Consider the following 25,371-nt stretch of genomic DNA (forward strand, 5'->3'; position numbering starts at 1 on the left):
AATGTTTGGGTTTTCTTGCCTGAGAATCATCATTTAGCAACAGAGTTTATTTCTCATACCTGTTTCATAAAGGTACATTACAGAGATGATGCAAATAAGTATAATACAGTGAGTAATCAAATAACTTCCCAAACATAGAGATACCTAAACAGATTTTGTTGGTGGTTTAATATTTTTGTTTAATGAATTAAAGACTTTTAAATTAAATCATAAGAGTCTGTATTTTAATAAAAGTATTCAGATAGTATCTTTTCATTTCTCTAAGTCATTGACTTGTAAAGATAATTCATTTTTTAAATTGCAGTTGCAGCATGTTGAAATTATCATTTGAACTGTAAGTACTGGAGTGCTTTCTAAATGTACTGCAAATGCAGTTGATTTTTACTATAGAATCTGCTTATCTCTTAAAAACCTGCTTACAGCTACCATCAAAAGAGGCAACTTTTGCATTTTCCACAACATATTTCTTAGATTTCTAAAATGCATTTAATGTTATTTGTTCAGTTGGGTGAACATATAATTCAAATGGCAAATAGCCCCATCTCATAAAGCTCTATAGAATAACATTAATTTTGAAGAAATCTGATTTTTGTAGCAATAAATCAAGTCTGTGCTCTCAGAAGTATGTTCTGGCTTTTTACACGTAGATAAAACTTCCACTTTACTGGAATTGACTGTCTATTTTGAGTAGTAACAGGCTTTGCCATGCAAAATACTATCAGCCAGATAACTGAATTTATTCACAGACTGATTTTATTTCAGTTAAGTGAATGTCTACAAACAGAGTCATTTTACATCATTCTTTTAAAATATTTTTTTTAAATCTGTCAAATACAATATTTTTTAATAGCCCTTGATGACAGCTAATGAAATATCTGCTTTTGTGATTTGCTACTATGAATGTAGACCGGTACAGGGTTTTGTCTGAATTAGATTTTCCATCCAATTGTTGTGTCCAGTAGATCTAAGGAACTGCTGGGCTGACAGCCTTTTCCTCATTTTCTTCTGTGTTCTGACTCTGATATAGGTGTCTTCTTCAAATGAGAATTTTATCCACATTAAAACATTTTCTTATTGTACTACAACTAATATGCTTGATCAACAAATGAATTATTTAAAGATTCTGTAGACATCTGATTCAACTTTATTTAAACAAACAAAATAAAGGAAACCTCAGTTCCAACTATCTATGATTTTAAGAGGGTGAGAATTCATAAGTGAGGTCAGTTTTCTGTTTTGGAGGCATTGGTGGAATACGAAATCTATGCCCCTATTTATTCTCTGTATTTTTTAAGTACTGTTTTGGTGGGAGGTAAACCTCAAAGTTAGTGAAGTGCGGTATGTTTTTCAGTGTTCTCCATTGCCAATCATTTGAAATATACACTGGCAAGTCATACATTAGTATTTTTCTGCCATATCATAGCTTTACTAAAACTTCTTCTAAAACCTGCTGTTTGCCTGAGGGAAGTTCTCTTTGTGCCCTTTGAGAATCAAAGAGCAGTGCTGAATGTGGAATGTGATCTCTAATATGACAGGAAAATCAACTTTGTTATTCCATTGATTTTGTAGTTGTTCAGTCTTGCTGCTTGCTAAATAGCTTTTTATTTTCCTATGGCTTCTTTTCATCCTCCACCTTATTTACCAGGCTGCTGAAATTATTAAAGAGCGTTCTGCTTAAACTGTTATTTGTAGCTCACTTATTCACATCTGCTTGTTTTGCCCTTTGCCTTATTTAGGTTTTGACAAATCACCATTGCTGTTTCTACACTGATGCTTTTGATAAGAGTTTTATCAACTTGCTTTCTTCAGTCAGAATGTGGTCAAAATTGTATAATTTTATGTGAATTCCAATTTAATCCAGTTAATACATCAATTCATAGAATACTTGTTATTAACTATTTGGCTACATAATACCCTTTACTTGTCTGCATTTGAACAGATCTTTCTCTGCCTTTTAAGAATTCTGTTATTTTGCTAACTTACTATTCTCTTTGAACCAACAATTACACTAGTTGAGAGAAGATATTTCCATGCTTGGGCCCAAATAATTATACTTCATTCTAGTTCTGAGTGAATCATTCATGCTAACTCAGGCAAGGTTCAGATTATGCTATTGGATTTAGCACAACCTCATTTCCTGCAGTGGTGGAAGAATTTTTCAGTGGTTCAAATCTTAATTTAAATCCAAAGAATGAAGAAGTTAGGATGGAGGAACCTCCTCATCTTTCAAACACAGGCAAAGCATTGAAACAACCTTATTTCTTCTTATTTCAAGTGTTTCTGAGTCTGTGCTAATTTGAAATAGCATATTAAGATTGTTTTCCTCCCACTTCAGAACACACTCACACTTCCATTTTCTATCAGAATTAGTGTATAAAGTGCCCCACATAAGCTGATCTGGTAAAGAGGTATGACTGCCATACAAAACATTTCTTACATATATCCTTATACCATGACAGCTACCATGACAGCTTCCACAGGGACTCCTGAAATGACAGAAAATTTGTGAATTGGGCAGTGTGATATTTAAGAACTTCATGTTATCATATACGAGATCACATATCCTTACCACACCCAGTCCTTTCAAAAAGTTGGTATTTAGCCTGGTATTTGAAGCTGGGTTTAGATTTCTGTTCCAACCTATATCTTTTATTTAAATCATGGATTTCTGTCTTTCAATCTGACTTTCAGTTTTCCATAAAAACCTTCTGATTTCAGAAATTTGCTTCCAGATGAGAATGAGATTTTCAAAAGGATATGTTTGCAATTGGTAAAAACAACATCTTCGTTGCAGGTAGATGAAATTAAACACAAAGAGAAAAAAAAACAAACTGAAATTAAAAAAATGAGTTTGAATGCAGGTACTTAGCTTTCTTCTGTGACACCTTTTGTTGGCTAGAAAATGTGAGTCTACTTCACTCAATTACCAGATGTATTAAGCATATGCTTAATTGCTTTTGCTCTGCAGATACAGTTATCATGGTTCAACCATTCTGTTAATAAATGCATGTCACACTGTTTAGAAATGGACTGTAGGCAGAATAAGCAGTGAGTCAAACCAGTTATTTGCCACTCAGAGCCAGTGAAGGCTTTGTCAAGAAAAATTGTGCACCCTTTGTTTTTGAATTGTAACTTAGGTTTAAGATTCTGACTTTATGAATTTTGGGTAATATGCTAACAGCAGTTCTTCATATATTGGTACTTAGCTATTTGCTGGCGCTTTTTTTGGTAAAAGCTAATTTAAAGAAAACTGCTGGACTTGCCTAGCCAAAGACATTAGAATTCTTGGACTGGTTTAATGAACTGTTTCTCTTGTCTGTTTTGCTGCAGAGCCTTTTAGTGCTTCTGTCTGGGTGATGATGTTTGTGATGCTTCTCATTGTGTCTGCCATGGCTGTCTTCATATTTGAGTACTTTAGTCCCGTAGGATACAACAGGAACTTGGCACAAGGGAGAGGTAAGCTTTGCATTTTACACAACCCTGGAACTATAAAATAATAATGTATTTTCCATCCCTTGCCCTCCATCTTTTAAAATCCTGAGCAGTGTGCTCTAGGTGGCCCTACTTGTGCAGGAAGATTGGACTAGATAACCTCCATGATCCCTTCCAGACTCAAAAATCAACCATTCTGTGATTCTGTGAAAATAAACATAACATAGGAATTAAACAGTGAAAGCACCTATGAAACTTTGTTCTTTGTAGAAAATATGGTTTCTTAAGGGCTTATATGCTCATGTTTGTATTCTAATTAATAGGGATCATCCTATAGAAGGGTAAGTGATACCAGGGAGTTGGATTCAGGCAGTATATAGTTAGCACACAGTTTCGCTTGTACAGTGTACACATTCACAGTTAGTTCAGAGAAAGTGATCTAATCTGATGTGGAGGATGATCTGGAAAAATAGCAGTTGCTTTGTACATAGATTTATATATTCCCTGCAAATGGTCTGATGAACTCAGCCTTGAAATGAAGCCACTGGTAGAAGAGCATCACTTCTTCCTGTGTAGCATCACTGGTTATAGAAACCTCAATTCAAAATATACCAGCACAACAAATTTAATACACAGCTTGCCTCTCTCAGTGAAAGTTGCAGTTCTTTATTATTAACACTTTGACCTGAGAATGAGGATTCCATGTATTGTGGTGCCCTCATCCTTCCGTTTTTTTACTAAAGAGTGCAGCCTGGTTTTAATTTCTAAATTGCATTTGCTTTATTTTATAACAAGAGATCTTCCAGCTTGGCAAACATAGTTTGGAAACTATTGCAAGCTAATGGTTTCTTCTAGATTATGGTTGGCCTGTTCCCTGAAAAAAGGTATTATTTCAATGTTCAGATAATGTTATCATTTCAATAAGATGGTAAATGTGTAACCTCTGTCCAAAATCAATACTATGTTTAGGAAGAGGATATTAAAGGTGGGTAAGGTCACTGGAGATCTAGGGGTAGGCTGTTCTTTTCTGTGCCACTTCATGTGCCAGAATTATTTGCTGTACTTACAGCTGCAAAGGCATATTATGGTATCCTAATGCAGCTATAGAGACTTGCCACAAATCCAGCTGTTGTTCATTTGAAACATGGAAGCTTAAAATAAATGGAAATCTTTCTGTAGATTACCCCTTTCCCTAAGCATTTTTGGCAGGATGAAGCTCAATGGTAATACAGTCTCCAGTAGCATGAACAGAACTTTAGACTGCTTTATTGATATATATTTTCCTTACCACTGTTGTTCAGAAAATACCTATTATCCCTGTATCAGCTCAGTCTTAAATGGTTCTAGAAGGTAGTTTCAGGAACCATTCACCAGCTCCATCACATTTATTTTACTGCACTCTTCTTAGTACTGCTGCAAAATAGAAGATAACCTAAGATGTAGTGCTTGATTGCACTGTGAAAGATTTGCACTGTATTACAGTGTTTCTATTGAAATTATAACACTCACTAAGTATGCCCACTTTCGGTTTTATTATTTTATTAATAATTAGATGATTATTAAAATAAATTATGATTATAATAATAACTGAGTTTATAATGTGTATCTCCTTGGCAAAAAGGATGGATCAGGGAAGGAGGTAGGATTACAGGTGTCTGCATCAGAGCTTATTGTCTGCATTGCCATTTAATTGAAAAATAGACAGCTATAAAACTGTCAGATGAGTCACAGTCAGGGGAGGCCTGTTTCTTTCTTTTGAGGATAAAGGAGTATAGATGGTGAGCAATATGTGATGTCTGCAGTGTACTTACCCAAGTCTGCCTAAGAACAAACTTGGCATCGTTTAAGCCCAGTTGGTAACTTAGAACCACGCAGCCGCTTGCTCTATTTCCCCGTTCTCCCCTCTGCTCCTGGGGGGGTGGGGAGGAGAATCAAAAGAATGTTAACTCCCACGGGTTGAGATAAACACAGACCAGTAACTAAGGTATAACATAAACCACTGCTGCTACCACCAATAATAATTGATTGATGGCTTGGCTTCGCGAGCGAAGATTTGGGAAGGGCTTTAACCACGCTTACTGCAAGCACGATGACCAAGGGCATGTGGGATATACAAATCTGGTGGAAAACCGTCCTAGCTAACTGGGCTCTGGCAGTTAAACCTCAGGTTTAAAGGGTGGGGCCAGTTCTGTGCAAGCTGCGCTTCACCTAAAAAATCCACTGCGCAGGCTGGAAGGGCTTACTCTCACTTGTCTGTATGGACAGGCGAGGGTCAAAACAGTAGGTGACAAGGTGTGGGGGAAGCTGCAGATCCAACATTGCATGTGGGTGGACCAGCACATGGGTAGCTAGAGTTACCACCGATAATAATAATGATAAGGGAAATAACAAGGGAAGAGAATACAACTGCTCACCACCCAGCCTGACCTGAGCAGAGATCTGGGCCTTCCAGGTAACTCCCTCCAGTTTATACACTGGGCATGACGTGCTGTGGTATGGAATACCCCTTTGGCTGGTTTGGGTCAGGTGTCCTGTCTCTGCTTCCTCCCAGCTTCTTGTGCCCCTCCTCACTGGCAGAGCATGAGACTGAAAAGTCCTTGATCGGAGTAAGCATTACCTAGCAGCAACTAAAAACCTTAGTGTGTTATCAGCCGTGTTCTCAGGCTAAAGTAAAAAATACAGCACAGCACCAGCTACTAAGATGGGGAAAAAATCACTGCTACAGCTGAACGCAGGACACCTTTATTCACACAGGGCTCTCACAGGTCTTTTAAGTGGATAATAGCATTGCTAATCCACTTCTGCTGCTGCGTGGGCATGAGGGCATTGTGCTGACAACTTCTGCTTGCTTTGGGATGAATGAAAAGCTGAATGCAAACAGGGGTAACAAAAATTACAGAATGGGTCAGCTGGGACAGGTTTTTACCTGTAACGACAACATGTTTGAAGCCATGGAACTGACTCTGAGCACGTGAGGTTGCCGGAGTCTGGTTTGCTGTAAGTCCCATATCTATACAGGCAGCTTCTCTGTGTTGACTTACTGATTTAGTCTCTGAGTGCAAAGTTGCTTAATGTAGGTGATGTGTAGCATAATTCACATCTTTTAATCTTAAATATGCTTACATAAACTTCAGAAAGCATAATTTTAGAAGTCTGAAGTACTAGAATTGAATCATTAAGACTTAAACCCACAGTTTCTCATTTTACATGTCTGCTGAAAGGGGCAGTACTGTGGCCCCTACCTTGCTGAAGAGACGTACTAGTTTGCTTCTCCTCCAAACTTATGCTTTCCATTTGCATTTTAAAACTTTTGAACTAAATGCCACATAGAAAAATGTTACATTATTTTTTAGAAATGTGGAAATTAATGTCATTATAATAGAGAGTACATATGGTAAATCCCTTCATTCCATGGGAGTACATTGAGTATGTATTGAAATATTTTTTAACCATGTTAAAATCATGTGAGCAGTTGTTATTATGCAGGGTATCTTCCCAAGGTTTAATTGAACTGCAACTAAAATAATAGCTCTTTGCATTTACAGATCCCCATGGACCATCCTTTACCATTGGAAAGGCAGTGTGGTTACTCTGGGGCTTGGTATTCAACAACTCTGTGCCTGTGCAAAACCCCAAAGGGACGACAAGTAAAATCATGGTGTCGGTTTGGGCTTTCTTTGCTGTCATTTTCCTGGCTAGTTACACTGCCAACTTAGCTGCCTTTATGATTCAAGAGGAGTTTGTTGACCAAGTGACTGGACTGAGTGATAAAAAGGTAGGTCTTCAGCTCAAAAGAGATCAGTGCCCATTCTTCATAATCCTCTACAACTTTGTGCTAAAAAAATCCTCCGAGTGAATAATAAGCTGAAACTGGACAATTTCATTCTGAGTGTAAGCCTTTACTAAGAAATCTAAGACCCAAAGCATTAAAATATCAGACTGTTTTCAAAGTCTGAGTTGCCTTTTCAAAAGTAACTGCATTAGTTGAAGAGTACCTTAACTTTGTGATGGAAGGCAATTCCTGGTTGAGTAAAAAGAATGCTTCACCAATAGACAAAAGCTTGAAAATTGTAAGTTGGCTTGAATGCAGAGAAGACGTATTTAAAATTATTTGACCATCTCTATGTGGAATATTAATAATACATTAATTGAAAAAATAGGCATAAAACAAGCAACTGTCCAGTAATCATCAGAAGCTAGTTAATGCTCCTGAAAAAATGTCTTTTTGCTTTCTATGTTGTGTGCAAGGAAGTTATAGAAAGAGCTCAGATTTAAAGTGATGCCAGCACAAATAAGCAAAGAGAAATAGCAAAAAATTATACATATTGTCTTTTTGAATGTTTTTGTTGTATAAAACAGCAGGAGGAAAAAAAAGTAAGAAAATTTGAGGTTTTGTATTATCACATGGAAGTGAGATGTAAGATATATGAGATAAGGTGCAGAATTTTGATGTGTTTGTGGAAGATGTTTTCCTAATTTCAGAACCTTTGTGAGAACTTTACTTTGAAAATTTTATTCATCAACGTAGACTCTGATAGTTCACTTAAACCCTGCTTGGGTTTCACACAAACTGACAAATAATAAATACACTTCTTTTTCATTTTGTTCTAGCTTGACTGAACTTGCTTCTCCTGAAAGCATACTCCCCAGAGCTTTGTGAAATTTAATCAATAATGTTATACATCAGAAACCTAGCAGTTACTTCTCTTTTATTTCATTTGTTTGACTGCTTTCTAATAGTGCTGTTGCATGGAGGGATTAAAGCCCATTTGCAGAATGATTGTTGTGATGAATAGGCTCCAAATACATGGAGGGCATGCTGTTTTCAAGTTTGTGCCCAGCTGTTTTAAATTGAAGCTAAATATTGACTTTAGAAGTAATGTTTAAATACAGTATAGCACAGGGGAGAATTCCACAAGGGATTTCTCTCAAAGGACAGCAAAAAAAGGAAATTGTTATTCTAAAGAAGGCAACAGCTCAGATAGCCTTTAGTCTGGTTTTTATTTTAACTGCTTTTTATGATCAGCTTTTGATTGATTGCCTGAAGTATCAAAGCATGAATTGCAAGCATGGCTAGAGGAAAGACAGATAAAAAGAAACAAAAAATGATAGTATTTTGTTTTTATTAAGTTTTTGTTATAAAGCTTTTGAAAGAGTACCAAGATTGTTAAATATACCTTTATTTTAAGACAATATTCTTAGTAAGTAACAGATAAAAGGGGCTTTTCTCTTGATGATTAAAAAAAGGGATTTGAGAAATGTCTGTCTCCTATTTGTGAGAAAGTTTTCCTGGGAAGTCTTGGGTTTGGTGGGATTTGGCTTGCACCTGGCACAGCTCTAGCATCTGGGTCTGCCAGGGCACCCTTACCTCCCTTTCATTGCTGGCTGTTTGCTATTCCCACCTATGGGCTGGGAAGATGCCAGTATTTGATCTGTAGCTTTTGGCTAATAACTTCCGTATTTTTGTTATTTGTTTATTCTCTCTGCTCAGTAGGATTTTATTTCCACAAATATAAGCAAAATAAAACTAGAAAAATACTTGAATCAGAAAATACCATCTGTTTTCGTGTGGTCTGCTCATCATTTATTTGATCTGCCACCTTTGGTTTTATTTTATGGTTCTTTGGCCTGAAGCATTGAGATGAATCAGGGTTGCCATACCTTTTCTGATTAAACTGAACAAGCCAGAAGCCCAAAAAAGCAATGAGACATTCAAAACATTATTTTTGTTGTGCACAGGTTTTGCCTCTCCACAGTCCTGAGGTTTCTCAGTTAGTAGAAATTCAAATGCTTAAAGGATAATTTATGGGAATGTAACCCAATTCATGGTAAATTATTTTTCTCCCCTCTTTGCCTTGTTGCTGCGATGTTACTGGTAAGAGAATAGTTCAGGAATTTGCAACCACTTTTACTGTTGTTCAGCAGGGAACTCTGACCCTTGCTGCATGCAAAGCAGCAGGAGGCAGAGGCCAGTGAGAAGGGACGGAAGTATGGGTGAAATTAATTTAAAATAGTAACATGTAGAAGTTTAATACATTTTTTAAAAAAGTCTGGGCTGGTAAATCAGTTTCCTTTTTTTCCCTCTCCCCCTTTTCTTATTGCACAACTGAAGAGTCAAGCTCTTTTGTCAGTGCTGTATTATCATTGCATTAAAGTATTCCCAATTAGAGATACTGGAGATTCTCAGTCCAGCTCTGTGTGGCAGACTGTAGAGAAGAGAAGCCAGGAAAATCCCTTCTATCTCTGTGCAGTCATCTCTGTCCTTCAGCATTCAACATCTTCTCACTGGTCCACCAGGTTTGCTGAACACATGATAATGTGCAGTTTACCCCTCATTGCTTTAAGACAGCTCGATAGTTTCCTCAACCTTCCTAATGTTGCTAATAGATTTCTGAAAGCCATGTTATCTATGTGGCATCAGAAATACATGGCACAGCATGTACTGGAGTTACTAGGGGTAGGTGTTCATAAACTCAATTCAGAAAATGAGAAGAAAATTATATTTTGACATTCTTGTGTATGCAAAAGACTTTTTAAAAGCATTGTGTTCATAGAAAGGTACAGAAAATGGGTCCAAAAGTACCCAGCAAAGCTGGTATATGTAGCACTTGTAAGTTTTGAGACTATTTAAGCCCTTTTCATGTGATGAAAGAGTGATAAGATTGCTAAAGGAACATAGGTAGCAGTGGACAGAATTGTCTTGCAAAGTATTTATCTGCTGTGATTTCATGTTTTAAGAAATGCCCCATATATACAGTGATCTAGGGGATTCTCTTCAGCCTTAACAGGAAGCCTTAATGATGCCACTTGCAAGTTCCTTATTTTTGCAAGATTACAGTGTTCCTGTAACCTTGGCTTTATATCTTTGTGCAACAAGATATCACAAGGTCTAGAGTTACTAAGAGATATGTAGCAGGACAGGCAGGCTGAGGTTGAAAGGCCGCATGGATCCCATATCCCAACTTATCCAAATACATCTTGCTAATTCAATATTAGATCTTTACAGCGCTTTCTGAGGGTTGTCAGGCACAGATATCAACTGCATTTCAGTACCTGATGATTATAATAATAGTCTTGGAATTACTAATAGATATATTTTTCAAAGATCAGAAATCAGATTGTCAGCATTGTCTGGTAAAAGAAGAAAGGAGAGAGCTCAAATATGGGCACTTTTCCATCACTCCAAACCAGCCACAATTCCTGTTAAAATCTATGTTATCAGAGGGAGAATATTTACTATTTTCTGCTATTTTAGTAGTGTTTTCCTCAGAACAACAAAAAATAACTGCTCTGAATACCAGCCTTTTCAGGCAAGAATGCAAATCTTTGGATTAAGTCAGTATTTAACATTTGTGAAATGTGAAACTGTTGTGAAACAGTAAATACTTTACTGACTTAATGAGATGATTGTCAGTTATATTGGGTTTTGTTAACTGGAGTTGTTAATTATTTTGGAGTTTTGTTTGCATGTGCCACAATTCTAGCAGCTGGCAGAGCATGGGGAAAACAAGAACTAACTGGTCAGTCTAATAACAGTAGATCTCTCCAGAATTACGGTTCAAGCAGGTGGGAGTGCATGCAGTTTAAGGATTTTTTTAATGTTTTTTTTTTAAACTTAGCATTTCAGAAAATGTCTAGGAAGCAATTTTGCTTCCTAGCAGACATGATGCCTCTTATTTTCCATCATGGAGCTTCAGGGAAAATGAAACCATGTAGAGAGTTGATCCTTTTTTCTTTCTTGTTCTATGCCTGCCGCATAGCTCTTCACTGCAGTCACAGAGCCTGTGTGCTTCTCCAGGATGTGTCAGTTCATAGAATATAAGTTTAGAGTTATTGATGAGAACTTTAGACACCTTAGACACAAGTGCAGTGTAAGTAAAATGATTTTAACCCCTTTTTGCCTTCTTTACAAGTAGTCTGTGAGCAGGCAGTAGTAGCAGACAATTGTTTCAAACAAACTCTTTCCCATGACTTCAAATTCATTGCTTGGGGGTCTTGTGCCAAGAAGTTCCAGTCTGTGGATGGTGTTTGGAATTATTTATCTACTTGTTCTCCCTGTGATCATTGAATGAACTGGTCCTTTCATTAATCTCTGCTTTTCTGCAGAACTTTTTGTTTTCCATGAATGTATAATTTGTGACAGATACCTCAATCCCTTCAACTTTTCCTATGGGAGGAAATGCCTCCCAACATCTTAAACTCATCTGGATGTTCTTGAAAAGTGAGACTATTGAGAACCAAAGTCTGTTTCTAAGTTACTAGGGTAATGCACCCTAATCTCCCTGTTCTCCCAATTCCCCTGCCAAGGAATTGAGCTTGCAGAACGCACACCACAGCTCCATTTCCAAAAAAATGTCAGCTGGATGAGCAGCAGCAGTTTTTACAGGTCTGGAAATCAGTGTTCTTTCTTTAGTTGATTTTTTCCAGTTCTGTTGACTGCTAAATTTGATAAAAATACTAGGAGACTGTGGAAGCCATCTCACTACATTGGGGATTCATTATCTATAGATTTAAATAAAGTTAATAGCAAGCTGCATCTGGACATATATTTAAGAGCAGGGTTTGTTTCAGTGCTGCATAATAAACTCAAAAAAGGAGATAGCAAATATAGACTAAGAACCATGACTAGCATACAGTGTAATTTTAGTGCATAGGTCAATCAGTATGTGTAAAGTAGAGGCAAAGTAGTAATTTAAACAGTAAAGCTGTGAAAGGGGGAAATGAAGAAAGTAAGACATCTGTTAGCTAAACAAACAGAAAAATAGAGTTCATTCCTTTATGCTTTGTCAAAATATGCCTAATTAAAATGCAGCATTTAATTGTAGTTCTGTAACATGAAAATATTGTTGCAGCAATAATTTCACAGTCAAGGTTTGATGGAATTGAAAATACTCCCATTTTTTGTGTAAGCCTATTTGTAGTCTCTTTGCAGATTGGCACTGGATCCTGGGAATTCTTGATGCCCTGGGACCAAACATTAAAAAGAGAAGTTTTACATATGTAGCCCAAAGGAAGCAGCAGTCGTATAAATATTAGCTGTCTCTTGCAGCACAGGGTATTTAGATTTCTCTTCTAACTTCAGCAGTAAAGCCAGAATGTACTTTACCATGGAATTCATGGGTGACTGCTTTTATCAATGCTCAACTGAATTTCCTTATTAGCAAATAGTTCCTCTAATTTGAGTGGCCTTTTTAAATTCTTTCTTAAAGACACATTTCAGTTTAATCCTAAAGTATCACTTGGTATTTAAAGGGAGATATTGAAAAGATGCATATAAAATTTTTAGGTCTGTTGGCAAAGGCTTATGTGAGATAATCTGAATGAATTCCAAATCTGAAAGCTGAGTGTGCCCTGAGCTACTGTGATACCTTTGCAGACATTCCTTGGCTTGTTTGTGCTGATGTAATAGTGAGATAGAGGCTAAAATTGTAGGATAAAACTGTATGTCCACAAGCAAATGGTTTGTAGTTTTAAACTGTAGGAATAAATAGAGACTAGGCTTATAGGTGTGAGAGCTCCGGAAGCCCTTTTCATGTCAAATGATGTAGCTGCTGAGCCCCTGGGGAAGATGCAGAACTTTCATTCACTTGAATCAGCAGTGGAAGGAAAGGTAGCTCTTAACCTTGTCACTCCCTGCATACAAGCTTCCTGGGATCCCCTGAACCCCCCCCAGGAGCAGTGCCTCAGGCTCAAGTAGTGCAAATGATCCTTTTGTCTTCTTTGTATGGGATGCCCAGGTCCACAACTGAGATAGTGTGAAATGACTATGAACAAAATCCTGTTTTCTTTTGATTGCTGTTTACCAGTGTTTCTGCTTGTAGTTTGTGTTCTCTAGGGAGATGGTGACAGATAAGGAACATCTTGCAACATGTCTCTGCTTCAGTTTCTGCTCTCCTGCCATATTACAATGCATGGGAGAAGTTCGCATTAAAGTGGCAAAATTAAGCTTAGTTTTACTTTGGATGTAAATGTTTCTGTAAGTTCAGTTGGTGTGAAGACACAGTTTCTGGTATAATAGAGCTGAATTAGCCCACAGCATTTGTGTAGATGAAATTTGAGGTGGACAGTCTGGTTTTTTTTGTTGATTTTTTTTTCAACCTGAAGTTGCCTTTCTTCACATTTTGAATGCCTGAAGACCTTTGCTTTTCTCTTTTCTCTCTAGTTTCAAAGGCCACATGATTATTCACCTCCTTTCCGATTTGGAACAGTCCCAAATGGAAGCACAGAGAGGAATATCAGAAACAACTACCCCGATATGCACCTTTACATGACGAAGTATAATCAAAAAGGAGTGGAAGATGCCTTGGTCAGCTTGAAAACTGGGTGAGCTTTTTTCCATGGATTTTAAAGAATACTATTGACTTTGCAGAAACTGAGGAATATTGATCTGTACTTATAGCGATACTGAACAGACTGATGTCAGACATGCTGTGTAGTACATGGCTCTGTGCATGCACTGTATAGCTACCAGTAAGGACAATGATTGCCTTTGATTTGTATGACTAATTTAAAATTGCATGGAAGCTTCAATGTCCTAGGTCAGATAGATTCAAAGGCCAGAATTCTCAGATTTGAAGAGAGATGATACAGATAGGCCTTGACTCGTGTGGGGGCTCAACACAGACTGTGATGTTTTGTACAGTTCCTCATTTTTGCAGAACTCTCTCTCTCATAGGAATGTGTTTTCTCAGGGTGAATTTCTGACAAAGCTTGTTTGTCTGGCCTGTGTGCAATTACTTGTTACTTCTTTTCAATCTCCCATCCATTTGGTGTGCTTTTAGGTCCACTCTTACATTTTCTTCTCTCCTCTAATTAGCATGACCCTGTATATTTACTGTGACATCTGAAATATTGACTTTGATCTTTGTAAAAGCTGTTGAGATGAGATAGTCTCAAATGCAGGCTAATGCCTGCTTCTGGCAAATATTCTGGCAAATATTATAGTCTTTCTTCCTTAAGATCTGAGATTTAGACTTGAGTGCCATCCATCCTTTTCTCTAAGTAGCCCATTCTGCCTAGTTAGACAGAGACTGAATTCTCATTCTTAATCCTCATAAGGTATGAGTAACTCTACTTGTGTTGGTATTCATCTCTGTGACAGGAATGTGTTAGCTCTGGTAATCTTTCCTCAACATGCAGGGTTGATAAGAGCATGTGTATTTTTGTTAATAATACTGCATTACAACAATCATAATTTATCAATATAGATTGTTTGGGTTTGTTTTATTTCAAAGTGAGAATGCCAAGTTACCCACAGTGGATTTCAGTCCATCTACTCTGGTGGCTGTTTCAAGGCACACCTCACTTGCTATTATTTATGGTGAACACAGGACATAGTTCTTCCTATACCAAATTAAGCCGTTAGTTTTGGTCCTTTTGGGGGAATTGCTTGTCCTTTTAATTTTCTCTTCCCTTCTGCCAAGCATGTAGGGGATTTTAACACATTTGAGTCCCTGAATCTTTCCTTAGAGTGCAGGTTCTCTTCTTTGAAAAGTAATACTTCCTATTGTTTCTTGCTCTGATGAATCCACATTGTCTGGACTGTCATCACTGCTCAAAGCATCCTCAACTAGCAGTTCTCAAGCAAGGTTTGTCCCACCCTGATATAGACACGTAACATAACGTGAGATGAATCACATCCAGGTCTTCCAAACTGGAGGCAGAGCTCTTGTTCTGACCAAGGCTGTGCAAGTCACGTTTCCTGGGTGACAGCTAAATTATGCATTATAGATAGTCAGCTGAATGCTACCATTCCTGCTGCGATTTTTTTTAAGAAGCTGTCCTTAATTTCAACCATTTTTAGGGCTTGTTCAGTTGGATGGATTTATTGAGACAATGTATATTCCTTGTTTTTTTTACCAACCATTTGTGCTACTGGAAGTCCTGAAATATTGCTGTTAGCTTTAAAATTGTGCCACCTGTCAGATACTTAAGCATGAAAAAGGTGAGCGTGGAGGGTGTGCTACCTGAATGTGGGGGAGTTCAGGACATTCACTAAACCTCAGGCTGGCTGCTCTTGTGCCAGCTGCTGCTCTTCCTCAAAAGCTTCAGTACTTTTGACAGCATGGCCTATTCATTTTTTATAGGTTTTCTTTTTTCCGTGCTGGAGCTCCTTTCCTCCTCTAAGTGATTTCTCAGAGTGGACACCCTGGGTGTCTACCTTGCTTCCCTTGACTGACATTTCTGTAGCAGATGGTGCAAATAAGTTGCCATGTGCGGTGCTTTCCAGATCAATATAAGTAACTGCTACATACAGCTGCGCTCCATAGCATTTTGTCTTCTGGCACCTACAGAAGGATTAAACAGCATGCCATCAGCTGCTTTCAGTCTTATATCCTCCAAAACCAGAATTCTTCACTTTTTCTGCTAAATTTACTGTTCTGTTACACAGTATACATAACTCTTTCCTCAATTTTTTTATGCTTGTACTGTATCTTCTTCCTTTTTCAGGAATAATTTGACAGGATTGTCACTCTCTTCTATGTAAAGTTTGCCCTTTCATACTTACCCAGACTTGATCAAGCTTTCAGCTTTCCTATTTTGCTTGATCCCATGACTTTTAATACGTTGCCCCATGGAGCATTTTGAGGATGACTTATCTATCTCTCCTTCCTCAAACTGTTTCTGCTTCTGAGCAAATATATAATTTCTGGTTTTCTCTACAGTAGGCATGTGTTCTGCTTACTTGCTTAGAGCTATTTTGGCTGTTTTCATCTTTATGTCTGGTCAAAGCTATTCCTGTACATTTTTATTTTTATTTTTTTTTTTTTTTCATCTGCATCATCGGTAGCATACAAGTCATTTTTCTTAATGTGGTAAAGCTTGCTGCTTCAGCACAGCTTTTGGAAGATGAACAACCTAGTAATTATAGAGTCATAGACTATAGACCTGGGCAGGACTTGTAAAGATTGTCTGGTTGATAGCTGCTGCTGTGAGTCAAAATAAATAGTACCTGTCTTATTCCTAAAGAATGTTTGTATAACCTGCATGCATTTCTAGTCCCACTTTGAAAACTACTTGTGATTAATGGAAGACATAAAATTTAGTCCATTTTAATTCCTTATATATAGTGTTTGATTCTAATTTTAAGATGGAACAAAAAAATGCCAGCAATCAGGCAATGCTTAATCACTGAATAATGCTGCACACGTGGCATCTGATCTAAATAGAATCAAACTATCAGGTAGTCTCTTGTCACTGTTCAGTCTGGTTGTGCTGTATCTCAAATTCTTACATCTTTCAGTCAGCTTTAATTAATGTTAGGCTCTTGACATGTATTTGGAATATCTTGAACTTTGAGACCGTCATGTTGAACTGGAAGGAGAAAGTGGGAAAGAGACAAACATAAAGCTTCAGATGCACAGATTTTTCTAAGAGCTTTATTGTTCTTAAGACATGCATGTGTCCTTTTTTTCATTCTGAAAACAAGATAAAAAAAAAAACAAACTGGGTTTTTATCTTGCTTCTCACAAGAAGCAAAAAATCAGCTGCTTCAGTCCAGTTGTGAACATGCCCAGGAAAAACCTCAAGGGCAGAAATACAGATAGTAATGTGTATAAAATAAATTATGTTCCTGCCTTTATTTCCTGGTCTGGTGTAGGGGTTAGATAGGTTTTGTGCTGTACATGTAGAGATGAGTGCACACAGATCTCGTTGCCTTGAACAAGATACCCAGCCTCCTCCTATTTTTGAGAGGTGAAGCTAATAGTGTTTCAAAAATCAACTTAGAAGGAAAGCATCTGCTTTTGGGTTTGTTTTCTTTTGTTGTTGGCTTTTTTTTAATTAGAACAAATAACTTCCCTACCTGAGCAGTAGTATTGGACCTGTCTTGTTTGATTAGCATCAAAAGTGGGTGAGGTCATTCTAGAAAGGAATGAACTGGGTAATGCTGCAAATGAAAATGGAAAAGAGATTTTTGCTTTAGACTGACATTGACATTATACCTACTGCTTCAGGTGAATCCCCATGGTGAGGTTCATTGCAGCTTACTCATGAAAGCTTGTTGCTGTCAGTGGTGAAGGCAGATTTATCAGCTATATTGGCTTTCTCCCTTTGATAAGAAATCGATCTTTGTTTCTGAAAATATTAAAAAATAGGTATCTTAAAGTCTCAGTAATATCTACATCATATCAATAGCATCTTATTTCTTATTTCTGAGATTCATACATACAGTTCTCAAGAGAGCTGCTGAGAGAGCTCCTGAACAACAGGAGAACTTTGAATTTATTGGTTAAAGATGTCAGTTTGCAACAGGCCTGTTAGAGCAAAATTAGGGTTGTTATTGAAGTGCTACTTCATAATTTTCAAAATGGCAAAATATTGTCACTTCTTCAATGCAATTTAGTACTCTAAGTAAGTACAATCTTACAAGCTTGTCAAACAATGTACTGTTTTTCCCTAAATTTCAGGCATGTAAGGGATCAGCTGAACCCTATGTGCTGTGCTACCTGAGGAGCTTCAGATTGCTCTTTAGGCAGGACTGAGCAGCTCAGGAGTTCTCCAGGCATTTTGTTCCTTTTCCTTAATGAGAACAGAAATGGCAGTTATTTTCCTGAGTATTATTCAGACAAGTCTTTAAGACAGTGGCTATTGCATTCTTGGTGGTTTAAGTCCAGCTGTGTTAGAGCTGTAATGGCTCCTCTCTGTTCTTTAGTTGTTGGCCAAATAAAGCTCTAAAAATCCATTGAGAGCATTTCTGTCTATGCTGTGTTTAACTAATCTACGTTTCTAGAACCCTCTATTCCAGAGACACAGATCTGTTGATTTTGCTTCTTGTTAAGAGAGTTAAAGTCTTTGGATAGGAAGTAGTTAATTTTTACAGTGCCTTTTTGGGTTTGTTTGCTTCTCTTTGCCTTGTTCTATTTTTCCAGAAGGGGTTCTAGATAAAGAATGCTATTTTTCTGCAAGCAAAACACCGTTACCTGTTTTAATTCCTGGGTGTGAGATGTGTCAGCTCGTAGCTGTTGAGCTTGCCTATAGTGTTCCTCTGTGTATGAGTGTTCTGCTGTAAAACTGTCACAGTGAGAAAATGCAGTGGCAGTAAACCTGAAATACATTTCATGTTCCCACTTTTGCCCCAGTTTATGTACCCTGAAGTATTGTCTGGGATTTAACTGCTAATGGCTGAAATTAGAAAATGTAACTGGGAGAGGCTTTTCTTACGATAGAGAAAACGGGAGACTTTCACTTGTCAATTGCCTGTCACTTCCTTTCTAGGAAACCTGAGTAATGATGGATCCCTTGTGCTCTATGGGCAAGCCGCCCCTTGTACAGCTGCAGATCCCCTTGCTGCCATGAGGAGGTTTCAGGTTTTATTTACAGCCACAGCCGTGCCTATATATTCAGGGATTTGCTGCTAAAGTTTACTCAAGGCTCCATCTGCCTTTCTATTAAAGATTGCTGTGCTGGGTGGTTTATACCCATCAAGTTTAATACCTTATTCCCTAGTCATCTGTGCTATAGTGGCAAAAATGCAAAGCCGCTTGGAAGGAATGTTGTGGTGACCTCACCGTGTGCTGCCAGAGCCTCACATGCCTGATGAAGCGAAGTATCACATCCAAGCTGTCCCCTGGGAAGATGCAATCGGCCTGCAGGCCTGTCCTGAGCTGCTAGTCACTTTAATAAGAACAGGAGAGTGTTCTGTTCCTCAGCATCTTATAATGACAAATAATAATGCTAGAAGAAACACCTGAAAAGATCTAAAAGAACAGTGTGAATGGCATGAGGAGCTGTTTCCTCCCCACAAGCACACTATCCCCTGTGAAAACAGCACTATGATTATTATTTTTTTTTTAGATTCCAGTGGTACTAAGAACAGAAAGTAGAAGAGATATCCCTAGGAGGCTCTGATCCCCTTTTACCCCTCAGTTTCTCAGTCTGTTGGCCTGAATTGGATTTTTGTTGTGTTTGCAGTGCTTATAAATTGTATCCAAGTCACAGCTTTGAACAGTCTGTTATCTGCTGAACAGATATGAACTGGTCAGAGGCTGTGCTAGCATCTTCTGCAGTGGGGCACAGGCATAACCAGGAGGTAGACATCTCCATTTCTCTCTGCTGGAACACAGATCACTTGTGCCCAGCAGGTCCTTCTGTTAATTAGGGCTGTCAATTAAAGTGGTAGTGTGCCCAAAGTGAAAACAAACCCAACTTGTCTTCTAGGCAGCCAGCTGACATCTCCACTTGGATGCAAAAGCAGTGTCAAGTTTTTGCAGTATTTAAAATTTCTTTTTTACAGAAAAAATATGATCAAAATAGTCATCAAAGGACAATCTTCCCAGTTTCTATTCTTTCTGTGGTTCATACCTTTTCACCTAAAAAGAGAAGGGGAAGCTCTAAGAGAAATTACCTCTTTGAGAGAAAAATAATATATTTTAATTTTTCAGAAAAAGTGCAAATTCTTCATCATTCTTGTGGGCAGATGATAACAGCTTGCAACCCCAACTGAAAGAAATGGTCAGCAGACATAAATATTTAAACTTTTCATCTAGTGGCTCAACAGTTTTTGGCTGTTTCTGATTGACAACACGTTACAGTATCTGTAATTGAGAATATTCACTCTTTTCTTAGACATTTGACATTGCAGTACATACAGCAATTCTTTTACCAGATTTTTTAAGGAATTGCCAGAAATGGTTGACTCTGAATTGTGTCTGAGGGAGCAAGTAAAAGGTTGGTGGGCAGCAGGAGACATCTGTAGACTGTAGTAACTTACTGTTTGCAACCCTCCTGAATGCCTGGTATGATAGGTAAAGAGAGAAACTGCGCTGTACACAGCTTTAGCATGAGCACTCCTTTGTGCAACCCAATTTTAAAAGAATGTATCAAATCCTTAAATACCCAGCTATCATTCCAAAGCATGATGTTTTCTCATGCTTCCTCATGGCCTGCTCATCTAATCTCTCTATTCTGAACCTGCCTGGGATTTGTGTTTTTTGCAGGCTTCAAAAACAGGATTAAAAAATCAAATGCAGCAACTGAAATAACCAGGTTTTAGATGGGAGAGCCTTGCTCCACTCACTTTTTTAAGATGTCATTGGAACAGCATCCCGTGGTTAATGTATGCACTGATCCTAATGAAGAGAGAATGATGGTCTCCTCTTTCAAAGTATGGAAGCCTTAGAGATCTTCTGGGATACTCAAAATTCACCACTTTAAACTACTGAATCGGAAACTTGTGATCACATGTGATTGGAAAACTGCTTTCCTCAGTCTACATCTGTTGTAACTGCAACAAAACTCAAAACTCAGATAGGAATTGGCCCCTTTTTTTCATTTTTCACTACTGAATAACGAACCCAACTTGTATTGCTAAATGTTGTTTCTTTAATGAGAAATATTTAGGAAAATTACTTCATATTTTCACGCTATATATAGGATATTATTTTAAAATATTTTTAACCTTGAAAGGGCAAATTGTTATGCCAGGTGATCATTCCTTTAAGGGGTGATAAATCCAAAACATGAATGTGTGACATAAAATAAGAAATTAATATTTCAGATAATTCACTTTCAATCTTACTTATAAATAATGGTCAGTAGTATAAAATAACTTAAAGGACTGACTTAACTAGCTCCTGGATTGTTCTGCTTCCATACATAACCATCCCCTAGGCCATTTTTCTGGATAGAATGTTTGGACATGTTTGGAGGCTGATGCTTCAGAGCATCTGTTTCTGCAGCTGCTCTGAAAGACAATTCAGTAGAGCTGAGAGAAACAACCCTGGAAACTCCTCAGAAAGAAGCTGAACTGAACTTTGTTTTTCTCAGACACATGAAATCTGAACCTGAGCTAGGCACATCTGAAGCACTGATGAGTTCAGGCAACTTTGGCTGTAAATCATATATGGAATCTCAGATTTTATGCCTCCATATTTTCTGCTTTGTAGCTGGAGTGGAAATAGAGATGTTAAATACTTTCAGAAGTTGTTGTTCTGTAGTCCTCTTTAATGCTGGTAGGTTGAAATAATCACAGCTTTAGACCACTTAAGGTTGTTTGCTTGTTTAAGTAAAAGGGAGTATCAGTCAATCTTTGCACTCTCCTCCCTGTCTTAGTGTCTTTCTCTGTCTTTTCCCTCTTTGGCATCAGACCTTTGTAAAGTTTGGTAGTGATGGATAGAATATTGCAGTTGTGGCATTGAATTGACATAGTTACTTTCTGGAGCTGTTGTGAATGCCAAAACAAGCAAGCTCAGAAAGAAACAGAAGGAATTGGTGAAATGTGAATAATTTGGGAGCTGTTAAACATGATGGGGCTTAATACAGCTCATGAAATACCCATTCATCTGAAGCCAAGAACATGTATTCAGGGATAATACCATCCGTACATGCCTTGTTTATTTTATTCCTCCTTAAGCATTTATTGTTTGCTAGTGTCAGAGATCATCTGGGCCCAGCTGTAAGCCAGTGAGGATCTACTGCTCATGCGTAGGTGCTCCTAACCATGTGTACCTCTGGGGAAACTTGTAAGTCAAGCACCACTGAACAAAGATCCAAAACTACCTAGGAGAGCTGCCTGGTGCTGCAGAATGTCTATTTATCCATGTACATTTTGACAATAAGTACTAAATTATCATACAAATACACTTTCCTAAAAACCATCTGCAGGAGTTAACACTGTGAGTAGCAATTTTCTTCCTGACATTCTGTAAAAAAAACCCAAAATCTCTGCTAAACAGTTTGGCCCATTCAGTACATTCTCTCCTGGTTGACTGGGTTCAGGCAACTTCTGCAATCAATAGCTTAATTTAGTTTGACAGCAGATGGCTGGGGTAACTTAATTTCAATTTAAATTATGAAGCTTTCTTTTGGACTTCAATCTAATATTCATTTCGGTGATCATTCTAATATTCATTTTGATATTGCACTCTGAGGGGAATGATTTTCAGTTGGTGTTACAACTCTAGTCACCCAAGCTAAGAATTGGAAAGCTACTTTGCAACTGGGCAACTGCTATTTGTGCCAAAAGACTGCAGAGATATGAAAACATTTACATTTGCTGTTCTATCTAGGTGCATTTTTTAGAGGATCTGTTCACTAAAGTATCAATTCTGAAGTCTAGTATCTTAAAAGAAATGTGTGCCTGAATCAGCGTGGCTTTCTTGCTTCTCCTGCTTAGAGTTACTGCTACAGCGAACAGAGTGCAGCGGTTGGACTATGAAGTGCCACCAAGCTGGCAGCACAGAGAAAGACTTCCTGTGGCGTTTCCATTGGTGGCAGGATTTTCCGGCATCCTTTTTTTTTTTTCTGATGGCTGGTCCCTGTTTCCCTGTCGCCTGCCATGCTTTCAGGAAGTGCAGTTATTCTCACATTCTTGACATTCTTAATGGAAATAAGATAAATGTGCTGCATTTTTAGGAAATAAAAAAAAAAAGCCCCTTTCATGTTCAGCTGATCTAGAGCAACTTGCATCAGGAAAAAAAAATGGTTTAAAGTAATTTATTTCTAGTTCCTTTACTCAGTACCTGAGTGTTCTTATATTTTTTTGGGGGGGAAAAAAACCCCAACCCCCCAAAAAACCAACCCAAAATCAACAAATGGTTATCTGCTGTGTCTGTATTAGCATTTTTGTAAGTAATGCAGTTATGTATCCTATGTCTTTAAATATGCCAGAGTACCTGGAAATAAAATGAATAAGTGAAAGGAGCTATATCCTACTTAACCTCTCTTCTTTTGAGAAGAAGATATTCTAAGTCTTAGTATTCATTTGATTTGGGGATGAGGTCGGGTGCTTGATGAACTTGGTGAAGCTGAATTTATCCTTCATTATGCTATTGTAACTGGGATAAAACCTTTACTCTAAAAAGACCTTCCCCCTACTTGACTTTTCAAATGTTGTGTTTTGATAAACTGAAGCTTTGCATGTGCTTCATTGCTTTGCTTCTGAGACCTGAAGTAGAATGCCATTCTGTTGTATGAATTAATCATAAAAGGCACACTAAATTTTCCATTAGTTTGTTGCTAAGAGAAAGGTTACAGGGACTGGGAAGGTGGGTGAACAGAGGGGTGGTGGATGAAAGCTCAGGGAGGTGAGGAGGGTGAGCATACCGGCTCAGGTAACCACAACCAAATGATGCAGGAAGGTGCACAGCAGCTCTTCTGTCAGCCTGAGATTGCCCTGACAGGTGAGGTGAAGCCTCCACAATCTCTAACAATGGTGTGAATGTCTGTCAGGGCTTGCTCTTTCACATTCTGTGTCTACATTTTCTGTGTGAAGATTGAAGAGAGGACAATTTGAGCTGGGAGAAAAGGTGAAAGCGCATTCCCTGCTAATGAGTTCATCATTTAAATGAGTTCAACTATGCCACCCTGTGTTGTTGCAGGGGGGTGGTTGTTAAATTTTTCCCCTAATGAATTTGCAATGTCAAGATGTCAAGAAATCCACCCAGTGTGTTTGAATGTAAGGTCTGTGTGGAGCTATTTGAACATGTGCTAAAAGATAAAGTCACTGCTGGAGATCAAGTGCCATCAGATAACTGGAAATGCATTTTACTCAAACCCAAGTAAATGAAGTCTTCAGTCCTTCATGCTGAAGGTTAAATACCTGCTACTCTTGCTGCAGCAATAGCAAAGTGTCACTTTAGAGCACTTCCAGTGAAGTCTTCTCTTCAGAGCAGCCTTCTTTCCCTTTGATTGCTGCAGCATCCCATAGTGACCTTTTGGCATTAGATCTCCTGGATAGAGTTTGAGATGCACAAATAATATTGTGCCTCACATTGTGCACTCTTGACACACTTTTTTTTATTCCTTCTGTGCAAAAGAAGGGATAAAAGGTAAATTATTACATTTTTAATACATCCATAAATCCGTAGTGTAAATCCATCACATTTTAAAGCCAGTAGCTTTGCACTTGCTGCCTTCCCAACAATGGTATTGATGATCTTAAAACATATGTTTAGGTTTAATCCACCCTTAAGTGGATGTCACTTTTTTTGCCTAATATTAGGCTATAAATGCTATTTTAAGGGTCATATAAGGCATCTATTCTGCAGACTAGGCAATTTATTTTTAAAAGCAAAAAAGCTGAAAAGTAGTGGGTTTTTGCAGAATGCTTTGAAAATGAGCTGTGACTTTCCAAAATTATGCTTAGGGTATAAAGCTTTAATAGGTAAAAGTGTTTTGGATGGAGGGGATGAGGGTAAAGTGGGAGGGCGAAGGTGATGTTTAAAGTATTGTTTGAGGATTAACTTGCAGCCTGGTGTTTGTTAAAAGACAGTCATTTCAGATACTGTGCTTTCAAAAGACACAACAGGTATGACACTTGGTGTGTCATAGTCTTCATAGTCTCTTTTGCTTTTATTTACAACAACTTTGAGGAAGAGCATCTCTTAGGTTTTTAAGTCACCTAGGCAAATTTGAAAAATAGATCAGATTTCATTAACTGTCTTTCTCAGAATAAAATGTATATAGTTTATAATGAATAATTATTCTTACATATGTAATTCAGTTTTAATTTTTCAGAATAAGACCCAGAAGGTACCTATTTGGGTTCAAAGTTTTTCATTAAAGATAATGCTGAAAAATCATTGTGATACAGCTGTTTACAGTAAAATGAAGTGCAAACAAACTGCTGTGATGCTACAATTCATGTATACGTGGATTCTGGGTTTGCGTAAGTCAAATCCATGTTAGTAGTAATAGACAGCTTTTGTCTGGCCATGAAAAGAGCCCCTTGGGGGTGTTAGAAAACAGAAAGAAGTAAGAGTGAGAGAAATTGATTCTGATGTTAATGTCCTGGATCTGAGAGATGAGCACTGCCCTACATTTTACCCACTTCAGCAAGAAATTACTTCTGTTGTAGCTATTCTATGTTTGGATTTACTGCGGTAGTTGAAAACTAGAAAGTGACTTCAGTCATGCTCCAGTTTCTCTGATCCTCAGTCAAAACACAGCATTATTTGTTCCATAGATTGCAGTGCTTGACAGGAAAGTAGAAGAACGTGA

At 37.8% G+C, this 25,371-nt stretch overlaps 1 protein-coding gene across 4 annotated transcripts in view; it reads left to right on the plus strand.

The window, feature by feature from the left end:
* Positions 1-25,371, plus strand: part of GRIN2A (glutamate ionotropic receptor NMDA type subunit 2A) — a 180,337-nt gene that overhangs the window by 129,374 nt on the left and 25,592 nt on the right. For all 4 annotated transcript variants that reach the window (XM_061473328.1, XM_061473329.1, XM_061473326.1 and 1 more), the window contains 3 exons: positions 3,331-3,456; positions 6,978-7,207; positions 13,595-13,755. In XM_061473328.1, coding sequence (XP_061329312.1) covers positions 3,331-3,456; positions 6,978-7,207; positions 13,595-13,755 — 517 coding nt within the window. The remainder of the gene's footprint in view (positions 1-3,330; positions 3,457-6,977; positions 7,208-13,594; positions 13,756-25,371) is intronic.

The sequence above is a fragment of the Pezoporus flaviventris genome, unplaced genomic scaffold (assembly GCF_033815535.1).
Source record: "Pezoporus flaviventris isolate CSIRO_AGI_PZ_B2104156 unplaced genomic scaffold, CSIRO_AGI_Pfla_v1 ptg000078l, whole genome shotgun sequence".
Taxonomy (NCBI): domain Eukaryota; kingdom Metazoa; phylum Chordata; class Aves; order Psittaciformes; family Psittacidae; genus Pezoporus; species Pezoporus flaviventris.